The sequence below is a fragment of the Siphateles boraxobius genome, unplaced genomic scaffold, assembly GCF_051911475.1.
Source record: "Siphateles boraxobius isolate OS27281-9 unplaced genomic scaffold, OSU_SipBor_1 25, whole genome shotgun sequence".
NCBI lineage: Eukaryota > Metazoa > Chordata > Actinopteri > Cypriniformes > Leuciscidae > Siphateles > Siphateles boraxobius.
In genome coordinates this window covers 28,105,647-28,118,320 of record NW_027508866.1, presented here as the reverse complement: position 1 = coordinate 28,118,320, position 12,674 = coordinate 28,105,647, and the positions used below count along the sequence as shown (strand labels likewise).

The 12,674-nt window shown below is 43.2% G+C and overlaps 1 protein-coding gene across 1 annotated transcript in view; it reads right to left on the bottom strand.

Moving 5' to 3' along the window:
• Window positions 1-2,523: 2,523 nt before the first annotated feature.
• The window catches only part of aldh7a1 (aldehyde dehydrogenase 7 family, member A1), a 50,822-nt gene continuing 40,671 nt past the window's right edge, over window positions 2,524-12,674 (bottom strand). The window contains exons 17-18 of the mRNA XM_077243441.1: window positions 2,916-2,991; window positions 2,524-2,772 (exon numbers count right to left, since the gene is read on the bottom strand). Of these exons, the coding sequence (XP_077099556.1) occupies window positions 2,718-2,772; window positions 2,916-2,991 (131 nt within the window). The 3' untranslated portion in view covers window positions 2,524-2,717. The remainder of the gene's footprint in view (window positions 2,773-2,915; window positions 2,992-12,674) is intronic.

Sequence of the window (12,674 nt, the reverse complement as noted above, 5' to 3'; positions counted from 1 at the left end):
GGCCTTCGCCTTTTCAAGGCTTGGGCCCTAATAATAGAAAAAAAAATCCTTAGGAAAACAATAGGGCCTTCGCCTTTTCAAGGCTTGGGCCCTAATAATAATCCTTAGGAAAACAATAGGGCTCTGCGCCCTTTCAGGGCTTGGGCCCTAAATAATAATAAGATAATAATCCTTAGGAAAACAATAGGGCCTTCGCCTTTTCAAGGCTTGGGCCCTAATAATAATCCTTAGGAAAACAATAGGGCCTTCGCCTTTTCAAGGCTTGGGCCCTAATAATCCTTAGGAAAACAATAGGGCCTTCGCCTTTTCAAGGCTTGGGCCCTAATAATAATCCTTAGGAAAACAATAGGGCCTTCGCCTTTGAAAGGCTTGGACCCTAATTATTATAAGCTATAGCAGTAAACATGTGTATGGAATATATTTAAAAAACAAAAAGTTTTATAAAGTTTTTTCTGTAAATAAGCCACATATTAGCCTACGTATTTGGCCAGTATCCAATAATTTAAAAATGTGTAACTGACTTTTTTCACATTGACCAGAAGCTTCTAATGGACATCTTAATTGACATAAAAACACTGGAACATAATTTTTTTCATTGTTTTTTCATTCGTCTTAGCGGCCCCTAATTTAATAACAAATGATCATTTAGACGGAAGTGAATCAATCAAAACTAACTTTAGCTGGAAAAAACATTTTTCAAGAGCCACTATAAAACCAAACCAATCCCTGTTACCTTAAATTATATGTTTATCTCTGTAAAGCTGCTTTGAAACAATCTACATTGTTAAAAGCGCTATATAAATGAGGATGACTTGACTTGATTGTAGTTCAAAAGATCTTTTGGATGGATATATACAACTGGTTAGAGTGAAATAGATCTGAGTTGTTTGTCACCCTCTAGTTTGCCTTGTTGTGCAGTGGTCTAGGTCGAGAAATAATCACAAAAACTCATCCTGTCACTTAAATCTATCCCTAAATATGGCAATATAACGTGGGAGTAAATGCTGATTGTGATGTTTGGATGTGCATGTGAGCTTGCTGGAAGAAAAACTAAGAACTGTAAGAGAGGGCTACCCTCTGAGAAAAGTAAATTAACATTTTAACTCACTCTCGTGCATGCAAGTCTCACCTCAGAATCATTCTAATCTACATCTCTTTCCCTCTACCTCCACTCTCTCTCTCTCGTGGTTGAGGTCACCTAAAACTCATCCAAAATATATATGGTTTTAATGTGAACAATTATCATACAGTTTTATACATGTTTGGTATCATTTCAAATGTCTCAGGGCGACTGGTACAGGTGTCTCATTCCCAAAGTAATAAACCAAAAGGTAATAAAGTTCTTAAGAGTTTAGAAATATATTGCACACAGAAGGGGGTGACTTTCAGGCAAATGGCCCTCTGCACACAAAAGGTGTGACCTCTGAATGCAAATTACAATTGTCAGCAAATGTTACCATGTGAAAGAGGTTCTGGCTATATAATGGAATGCAGCAAAAAGATCAGTGCCTTTCTGTACCCCAGATCAGCCCGTGAGGCTGAGAGTCGCAGAGAACTCTCAGCCTCATGTATTTCTTAAATGTCGGGTTAACATTTCTCCTCTTTATTCCAGAGCATTTGATGTTTTGTATTGATTATCTTTGAACGGATTATGAAATTGTGATGATACATTTACCTGACATAAATTGTTACATTTGATTATTCTAACCGACTTTGATATTATTTTAAAAGGAATAGATCACATTCCCTCACATTTAATGATGCACGGAACCCTTTAAAACATAAGAAAATGTATTGTATTTAATCAAAAATACTTTGCCGCGAAGAAAAGACAGTAACACGCAGAGGCCTTCCGTGCTGGTCGGATGCCGGACTTAAGGCCGACCGAGCGCGAGCTTTCCCCCCATAAAAGTGGTTTTACTCCTTCAGTTCATGGCAGTTCAGAACCACTCAGGCTCAATTACTGTTGAAGTTTTTTTCTTTAAGAAAAAGGTACATAGAAAATGATGATGACAACAGGTTCCAGGCACCGATGAAACACTATCGTATAGTTTGCAAAGTGTGAGAGTCTTTCCTTTTTTCTAAATGTCCAGGATCCTCTATTCTTGGTCATGGGTGAAAGATGTCCTCTGGGCTCCACAAGCTTGTCAGATTGTTTCCGTCCAACACAAATTGCTCTTAGTTAAAGCTAAAAGTTGGTGAGAGACAGGACAAATGAAGCACATATGACGACAAAAACGCGTGGAATGACTATCATCACTAAAACTTTCAAACTAGATTGTATTTGCTTTCTTTGATATTATTGGGAAGCATGGCATTAGTTTTCTTTGTCATGCACACAGATGAAATCTCACCATTTCCTCGATGGTGCTTTGCATAAAAAACATTATTTTTTTTTACAGTCTTAGCATCGTGAGTTTTGTTATTTTGCAAATAATCATCCTTTCCAGTGCTTCTCAATTCCGCTTCTTAAAAGTTTTCAACATGTCCAGGGCAGCGTTTCCCAAAAGCACTATAGGAGAGTTTTGGTTTTATAGACTCATGGTTTATTGGTAATAAACAGTGTTGAGTCTTTAAGGGCAGCATGGATAAGCGCTACAAAATGCACTGCAATGACTGATGATCTGTTTTGGATTATTTTATGTGGCAGTACAAACAGATATACATAAAACTGTCATAAATGCTACTTCCCACTGCTAACTAGGCAACATCACGATTCATTCAAACTTGATCCCCTGGGCCAGTGGCAGGTCCTTGCTGTAGTTGATAGTGCTGCAAGAGGAGGATGAGTCTCATTGACCAATTTGAAATGTCAACAGTAAAAGTCATTGTATCCAATTTACATGATAAACGCTATATTTCATTTCAAGCATGCTGGCAAACTTCCTGAGATTGTGTTGAAGACTGAAACTCACCATGTGGATCTTCTCATGTACTGCTTCCAGGAATCACTGCCTGACTCGCGCCCACCTCCCGTGTGTTTCTCACCTCCTGCACACAAACAACATCAAAATAAGATCACACACGCTGAGTCATACCTGGTTCTGTCAAGTGTCAAATTTGTAGGATTTGCCTGACTCTGACCAACGGGAAGTAAATGGACTGCATTTATATAGCGCTTTCACAGACCCAATGGCCACCAAAGCGCTTTACATATTTGCCTCTCATTCACCCATTCACTCAGTCATTCATACACCGACGGCGGTATCAGCCATGCAAGGCGCCACTCAGCTCGTCGGGAGCAGCTGGGGTTAGGTGTCTTGCTCATGGACACCTCGACACTTGGTCAGGTGGAACCGGGGATAGAACCACCAACCTTTCGGTTTGTAGACAACCTACATGAACCACTGAGCCACTGTCGCCATACTCTGACCAATCGTTGGGGAAGGAATAAGAAAAGAAAAAGTAATGACTTGAGCTTAATGTTATTTTCACGCAAACTATTGATAAAAATATTTATCACATCAAAGGAGTGATGAGATAGTAGACTGTCCTCACTCAATGGCTGGCTGTCTAAGTGGTGTCCACAAAATAATATAGAATTCATAGACAATTGGAAAAGTTTTCGGGGCAGACCTGACCTGTTGAAAAGAGATATTCATCCCTCCTGAGATGGTGCTGCTCTTCTCTCTAGTAATATGGCACATAGTCTTAGAGCTCAAACATGACAATCTGGGGCTCAGGTCAGGAAGCAAAAAAAACTGGCTAAACCGACCGTCTGCTAGCTGTCTCACGTCACTGCGGTCAGATTAATCCCATCACATAGAGGACCCTATCACCTAGATAATATCATATAGTCTGTCTGTTCCCCGAATTAGGAAATACAAAAAACTTCCAAACCATTCTAATGGTAAAAATGTAATTGATGTTCAACAAATAAAAAACATATATAATACAAATGAACAAGATAAAGCTTGGGTTGCTGCATATTCAATCCTTTACTTCAAAAGCATGTTGTGGTTCAGTGTTTCCCCAACAATGTATTTTCAGTGCTGCTGCAAAATCTTTACATGATCAGTAATATCACAACATTCACTTACACACCTAAAAACATTGAGACATGGCGACCCGCGGCACTGCATGCGGTCTGAATCCACTTGTTAACAAGGAGGAAAGAGCCACATAAGGAAATATTTTCGATTAGGCTAATATAACGTTGCCATAAGGGGCCGTTCACATAGCGTGTTTTTTACGTGTGCAAATTCATTATTTCAAATGCGGCCGGTGCGCTCGTTTTTCCAAGCGCGCCTCTGTTCATGGTTGCATAGTAACGACAAACGCCACGGGAGAGCAAGTGCTTGTGGAAAGGAGAAAGCGGTACGAACTGCGCTCTCCATGAAGACGAGGAAGTATCACCTACTGCTCATAGTCCTGATAGTTAACGTTAAATCATATTTAATTTTCAGATGACTCTACTAAACAAAAAATACCCCCACAATATCATTCAATTACCAAAGAGCCTTAGAGATCTTATATGAAAAGCCCAGAAAAATTAAGTGCTCACAGATTGGGTGTGGCCTTTCCCATTAAGATAAAATTTTCAATAAATTGTAAATAATCTTTTTCTGGGTTGTGCCGTTTCATTTTTCCCCTAAACAATTTCTACCAAGCTGAAAATGAACAAAAGAAAAACATGAATAATCCTGTCTAAAATTATAAAATTAAGGTTTCTGTTTGTGACTGCAGTTCAAGGTACGTGCTGCAATAATCATGCCTTGAATCAGTTGATTGTATGTCATATTTGTTTTTCTCAATGTCCATTTCTATCCACAAAACTTGCCAGGAGTCATGGTTTGAGGGGTTATTTAAAAAAAAAAATCTTCCAGGGTGCATGCCCCAGGACCCCACCATGCGCTGCTTGGTAACAACCTCCGGCACGTAACAAGCACCGCAGCTTGAAAGATTTCTAGGGGAAACACTGTTGTTAATGATACGATTACAGACTATAACCTAGATGTGCTTTTTTTGACAGAAACCTGGCTAAAACCAAACTGGCTAAAACCAAACAATTACCATTACTTTAAATGAGTGCACCCCCCAAGATTACGGTTATAAACATGAGCCTTGTCTGAAAGGCTAAGGGGGAGGTGTTGCTGTAATTTATAGTAATATTTTCAATTACTAAGACATCTAGTTTCAAATATAATTCTTTTGAAGTGTTGGTGCTTAAAGGACAAGTTCAGTATTTTACACTTAAAGCCCTGTTTTAAGATAGTTTCTGATGAAATAGAACAGATAAGATTGAAATTTGGACAAATGCTGCTGTCCCGAGAATTTTCGGTTTCTGTATTAGCACCCCCCCCCCCACCTCCACAGTGGTTTAATAGAGGCACTGATAGAATCATTCATAAAACGCATTAAACTTTAGTTTACAAAGACGTGAAACTCACCGAGTGGTCTGGGTTGTTCACTGATATGCTCACACAAAAAAATTGCTGCAAAAGATGCTTTCCAACAGGTGTTTTACCATTCGTTGTAAAACTGTGGACCTATTTTTCCAAACGCTTCACAACCGTGGACATTCTTCCGTTGAGAGCTTGAATAATAGACACTCCAGCCCAGTTGGTGGCGATAATGCACCTTTGCAAATGTTTGTATAGCGTAGCCTACGATACCGCGACTGTATAATTACAGAAAGAATACAAACAACCCCATTTCAGTCTTCAGCTGCGGAGAAATACTGTTACCTCACAGAACATCCTTAAGTCAATGGGGTTGGACAAAAACTACGATAAAACCTGTTGGAAAGGATCTTTTGCAGCGATTTTTGTGTGAGCATATCAGTGAACACCCCAGACCACTCGGTGAGTGTCACGTCTTTGAAATCTAAAGTGTAAGGCGTTTTATGAATGATTCTATCAGTGCCCCTGTGAAACCATTGTGGAGGTGGGGGGTGCTAATACAGAAACCGAAAATTCTCGGGACAGCAGCATTTGTCCAAATTTCAATCTTAACCGTTCTATTTCATCAGAAACGATCTTAAAACAGGGCTTTAAGTGTAAAATACCAAACTTGTCCTTTAACCTGTTAAGCACTGAAGCCATTTTTGAGTTGTTTTGTCTGAGAGACACGCAAAAAAGTACAGACTCATAACTCCAAAACTGTAACAAGGAGAGTCAAAAGGGAGGTATTGTTTGATAGAACACTTTTCAAATTTTTTGAAAATATAAATTACATTACATTTGGACATTCTCCTGCTGAGAAACTGCTGATAAAAGACAAAAAAATATATATAATTTTTATTATGATTTTGCATATTTCTTGTTTGACATGGAATAACTCTGGAAGGAAATATGGTAGCTCAAAAATTCTTTTTTGGTGAAGTCCCTCTACAGGTGACCTGCATCTGGATAAAATTTTGTGGTGATTGCATAAAGTACTCAAAAGTTACAGCATTCTGAACAAAGGTAGCCTTTTTGTTTAGTCCTCACACATTTGAAAGGCAATAAAAAATTGTTGTTTTCTGAGTGACACACAAAACTAAAGACTCATAACTCCAAAACTATAGCAAGGAGAGTCAAAAGGTAGGTATCGTTTGATAGAACACTTTTCAAATTTTTTGAAAATATAAATTACATTACATTTGGACATTTTCCTGCCGAGAAACTGCTGATAAAAGACAAAAAATAAATATAATTTTTATTATGATTTTGCATATCTTTCTTATTTGACATATAATAACTCAGGAAGGAAATAAGGTAGGTGGAAAATTCTTTTTTGGTGAATTCCCTCTACATGTGAGCTGCATCTGGATAAAATTGTGTGGTGATTGGATAAAGGAATTAAAAGTTACAGCATTTGGAACCAAGACAGGCTTTTTGTTCAGTCATTGACGCCCCCTAATGGGCATTTTTAAAATTGTTCCTCCATGGAGAATATCTTGTCATAAACGCAATAGATTATGTTCATTTTGGGCTCATTTTAATTGTAATAGTATGCTGTAAAAAATGATGTACCATTTTCAACGATCTGTGAATCTTTCATGAGCTGTATTGTGTTTTTGGCACATTGCAGTACATAGTTATTTGCTAATAAATAGAATTTATTTTTTTCATAATCTATAAAATACTTTTTTTTACTAAGCAATACTTAGGAGATGTTCAAATTGGCTACATTCACTATTAAGTTCAGACTTTCAAATGACACCTATTTTGTGTTAATCAAGGCAATATTTTTGAAAAATATGATAATTAATATTTTCGCAGCCAAGTGGCCTCCGCGGGCGGTGCCCTCAGATTTAGAGGGACTTCTCAGCACTCGTTCAGAGTTGATCGAAGTTGTTAGATGCTTTAAAAAGATGAGATTCTAAGCTTTAAGATGATACATATTTTGTGTTATCCCACGTTTGAAAAAAGCACGGATGGCTCCGGAAACATTGGAAAACACATTGCATCCCGGAAAGATGAGACATATTTTTTTAGCCAAGCATGCATCACTTCGTGAGGTATATCTCGTGATCAACGAAATGGATCATGTTGTGTTTGAGCTCTTTGTAATCGTGAGAATCTGCTGTCAATAAAGATGTTCGATTTTTCACAATCCATGCATGTTTCATGGAGTTATGAGCTGAAACGTCACATCAAAACAACATAGCATCACTGCTACTGCTACTTCATTGGTGCACATAGTGCAACGTCATGTGTTAGAAGTCCATAAGGAATATCTTTAGATCTGAGTGATGGATTATGGTGAGTTTGGGCTCTTTTTAATTTTAACAATCTGCTGTAAATAATGATGTGCCATTTTACACGATTTATGCATGCTTCATTGAGTTATGAGTGAAATCACGGCATTCGTGCTTCATCTATATACAAGACTCTATGTGCGCCTGTGGGGGTGCGTGTGTTACAACTCCATTAGGAATATCTTAAGATCTGAGTGATGGATTATGCTGTGTTTGGGCTCTTTTTGATCGTGAGAGTCTGCTGAAAATAATGTTGTGCAATATCCTACGATCTGTGCATGTTTCATGAAGTTATAAGCGAAAAACCAACGCGAGTGCTTCACCAGTATATACTTGGCAAGGTACGTCTGTGGTATTTTTTGTGTTGGAACGCCATGAGGAATATCTTTAGATCTGATTTATGGAATATATTGAGTTTGGGCTCTTTTTAATCGTGAACCCCTGCTGTAAATAACGATATGTCATTTTTCATGATCGATGTATCTTTCATGAAGATACGAGTGAAAAGGCCAAGTCTAAGCTACCTTGCTTGGCTACGTGCGTCTGTGGATTTTCTTTGTGGTAGAAATCCATGAGGAATATCTTTAGTTCTGAGTGATGGATTATGTTAAGTTTGGACTCATTTTAATCGTAAGAATCTGCTGTAAATAATGATGTGTCATTTCCCACAATCGGAGTATGTTTAATGAAGTTACGAAGGGAAATGTGCCTTAAATTATGCATCCTTAAATGATTTACATATGGTCTCTTGAGGGGCTTCTTGTACAAAATCTCACTCAAGTTTAGTAAAAAGCCCGAAACAATTATGCTTGTTCTATTCTACTCATTGAGACCTTTCAAATGACATATGGCACATGACTATCTGAGCTGTATGATGTATTTGACATATTGTAGTATGTACTACTTCATAAATTATGAAAACATTTTTTTTCTATTTATCAGCAAATAACGATACTCGGTTACTAACGTAACCTCGGTTCTCTCTAGAGAGGGAACGAGTATTGCGTAAGTTTAGCTTACGCTACGGGAAAGATTCATCTTCTCGAGATACTGAAGCCAAAAAATTATCCTTAATTTTGTATTCCTTGTCAACGCAGTGCAGCAGCTAGCAGACCTAGAGCAGGCCATCTCGCGTGCTCATTGGCTGCCCTGCGGGCAACTGCTGCAGCCTACCAGTGAGCCCGGCGTGACGTCACGCCCAATGAAGGGCGCTGGCGCCTTCATAGCGTCACAGCCCGCCAGAATGGGCGTGGCTTAGCGTATAACACTAGGGGCTGTAGGCTGACTTCCCTGGTTTTCGTCGACTGAAGCGAAGTCGCTTGTGGCGCGAGCACGGCCGGTTACGCAATACTCGTTCCCTCTCTAGAGAGAACCGAGGTTACGTTAGTAACCGAGTATCGTTCTCTTACGAGAGGTTCTCTCGTATTGCGTAAGTTTAGCTTACACTACGGGAACACTGTCAACGCCGTGCGCGCCAAGCATCCACATGAGACCCCGAGCTTTCAGGGGAACCCCATAAGTGGAAAAAATAAGGTGGCCAGCCACGCGGGCCATCACTTGTACATAAGCACACATAGGGAATACAGAGCAGCGCGCCGGTCTGTATAGGCACATGGCACATACCCTACTTAGTGCAGCTCAACCAGGAGAGCTGAGTCATGTGACAGTGATCTGAGCAGGAGATCTGGGCAGAATACACCTCTCCTTCAGACTGACAACAGTTTAGCCTGCAAGGCAGGAACTTCTAGGTTATAAAACCTGACAAAGGTAGACGGGGAGCTCCAGCCCGCCGCTACACATATGTCATGGATAGAAATTCCACTGGACCATGCCCACGAAGAGGCCACGCCTCTCGTGGAATGAGCCCTGATGCCCAGAGGGCATTGCAGACCTTTTGACGCGTAAGCGGCCGCTATAGCGTCTACTATCCATCTGGACAGGCTCTGTTTTGAGGAGGCGAGACCCTTGGTGCGCCCACCAAACGAAACAAAAAAGCTGTTCCGAACGCCTGAAGGAGGCGGAGCGCGTAATGTAAAACCTCAGCGCTCTGACAGGGCAGAGGAGATTCACATCACCTTCGCTGTCAGATGCTGGGAGAGCTGACAACGAAATAACTTGTGCTCTGAATGGAGTGCCCATCACTTTAGGGACATAGCCATGTCTAGGTCTGAGGATGACTTTAGAGTCATTCGGTCCGAACTCAAGACACGACGCGCTGACAGACAGCACATGCAGGTCCCCTACACGTTTTACTGACGACAGTGCAATCAGAAAGACGGTTTTCAGTGATAGATATTTCAACCCCACGGTTCAAATGGAAAAGCTTTCAGGGCCTCGAGGACCAATGAAAGATCCCACATGGGAACCGACGGGGGGCGCGGCGGATTCATCCTTCTAGCTCCTCTAAGGAAGCGGATGGCCAACTCGTGTCTTCCCAATGACTGGCCGTTGGTCGATTCTGCGAACGCTGCCACGGCCGCCACGTATACATTGAGCGTGGATGGGGACCTTCCCTTATCCAACAGCTCTTGTAGGAAGGTGAGCAGATGCGCCACCCCGCATGTCCGCGGGTCCAGACCTCTGTCGGTGCACCATCCAGAGAAAACCGACCATTTAGACGCGTAGAGCCTTCTCGTGGAAGGGGCTCTAGACTGCGTGATCGTGTTCATCACTCCTTCCGGCAGGGCAACGAGTACCCGTTGATCAACCATGCATGCAGAGACCAGCGCTCTGGATTGGGATGCCAGATCGTGCCGCGAGCCTGAGAGAGGAGATCTGCCCTCACCGGATTCGGCCACGGAGCTGTATGTGACAGCCCTGCTAGTTCCGGGAACCAAATCTGATTCTCCCAACGCGGGGCTATGAGGAGCACCGAGTGGCGCGTTTCCCTGATTCTCTTGATCACCTGTGGCAACAGAGAGACCGGAGGGAAAGGATATAGCGGGAGGCTGGGCCAAACCTGGGCCAGCGCGTCCTCGTCCTTCGAACAGACCGTCGGGCATTGAGCGTTGTCTTTTGACACAAATAGGTCGACTTCCGCTCTGCCGAATAGGCGCCACAGTTTCTGGACCGTTTGGGGTGCAGGGACCATTCCCCTGGGGGAACATTGTCCCTGGACAGTTTGTCTGGGCCGTCGTTCAAATGGCCAGGCACATGCGCCGCCCTCAGCGAGCGCAGGTGCATCTTAGACCAAATAAGGAGGCGTTCCGTCAGATTGCGGAGATTTCTGGATCTGACACCGCCCTGACGGTTTACATAGGATACCACAGACATGTTGTCCGAGCGGACAAGAACATGCTGGTCCTGTAATGACGGGAGGAAGCACTTCAGCGAGTTCTCGACCGCTATCATTTCCAGACAGTTTATGTGAAAACCCTTCTCCTGGTCTGACCACTGGCCAAAGGCCGGTCTGCCCTCGAACAGTGCGCCCCAACCCGAGTTGGACGCGTCTGTCGAGATGACTTTACGATAAGAGATGGTTCCCATCATTCCTCCCTGCTGGTACCAGTCGGCCACTAACCAGGGCTGCAGAGCTGCTATGCAGGCCTGAGTCACTCTGATTTTCTGGCCGCCAGACACCCGGCGGGACACGCGAGCATTCAACCAGCGTTGGAGCGGGCGCATGCGCAGTAGGCCCAGCTGGAGCACCGCTGCAGCTGATGCCATACAGCCCAACATCCTTTGAAATGTTTTCAAAGGGAGAAAGCTGCCCTTCTGGAAAGATGCGGCTAGGTGGTGAACACGGCGCGCGCGCTGTGTGGATAAACGAGCCATCATGGTCACCGAGTCCAGTGCTATTCCTAAAAAGGAAATTGACTGGCTGGGCAGTAATGAGCTCTTGGTCCAGTTGACCGTGAGACCCAAGCTTTCCAGATGACTGAGAAGCACTGTTCTGTGAGATAGCAGTTCTGTCTCTGACTGTGCCAATATCAGCCAATCGTCCAGATAGTTCATTATTCTCAGCCCCTGACTTCTCAGGGGGGCGAGCGCCGCGTCCATGCACTTTGTAAATGTACAGGGTGCCAGGGACAGGCCGAACGGCAGGACGGTGTAATGATATACCTGACCATCGAAGGCGAATCTCAAAAATTGCCTGTGACGGGGCACTATCTGAATCTGAAAATAGGCATCCTTCAGATCTAGAGAAATAAACCAGTCCCTCGGGCGAACGTGCGCGAGGATTTTCCTGGTCGAACGGTCTTTTCGCAAGCACTTAGTTCAAATGTCTCAGATCTAGGATAGGTCTGAAGGCTCCGTCCTTCTTGGGTACGAGAAAATATCGGCTGTAAAAGCCTGACTCGCTCAGAGAGGGCGGTACCTTTTCTATAGCCCCTTTGCACAGCAGCTTTGCTATTTCTGCGTGAAGTAGTTGTGCTACTTCCGCATTCACTATCGTCGCGGTCCGGGCTTGAAAGCGCGGGGGACGGCGAATGAATTGAAGTGTATAGCCCTGCTTTATTGTGCTCAACACCCATTCTGAAATCCCTGGGATAGTTTCCCACGCAGCTATGTGAGCCGCTAGGGGGCGAATGGCCTCCGGGTTCAGACCGCCGCCGTTTGCGGGCTTGTGAAACTGAACCGGAGCCGAAAGCGCGGTGCGCGCGCTCTCGGTTCTAGGCATTGGCTGCTCGCTGAAAAGCCGAAACCGGCTGATTTATGTGAGATGTCCCAATCATAAGGGATGGGGAACAGTCTTTTGTCATTTTTTTGACGCGCGAGCAGCGCTCCGGGCGGGAAAGCTTCCTGTAAGCGTGAGCGCGGGCACGAGACTTACAAGTGTATTTGATGCCCCGATCATAATGGATGGGGAGCGTTTTATTAATGCCCTGCGTTTTGTGAGAACACTTAAACGCGCGGGCGGAGCCCGGGGGGAGGTTAGTGTTTAGCAAGCGTGAACGCACTCAGGCGGGCACGAGACTTACATTCATAACCTGCTTTCTTTTGTGAAACTGACCCGGAGCCGAAAGCGCGGCGCGCGCGCTCTCGGTTC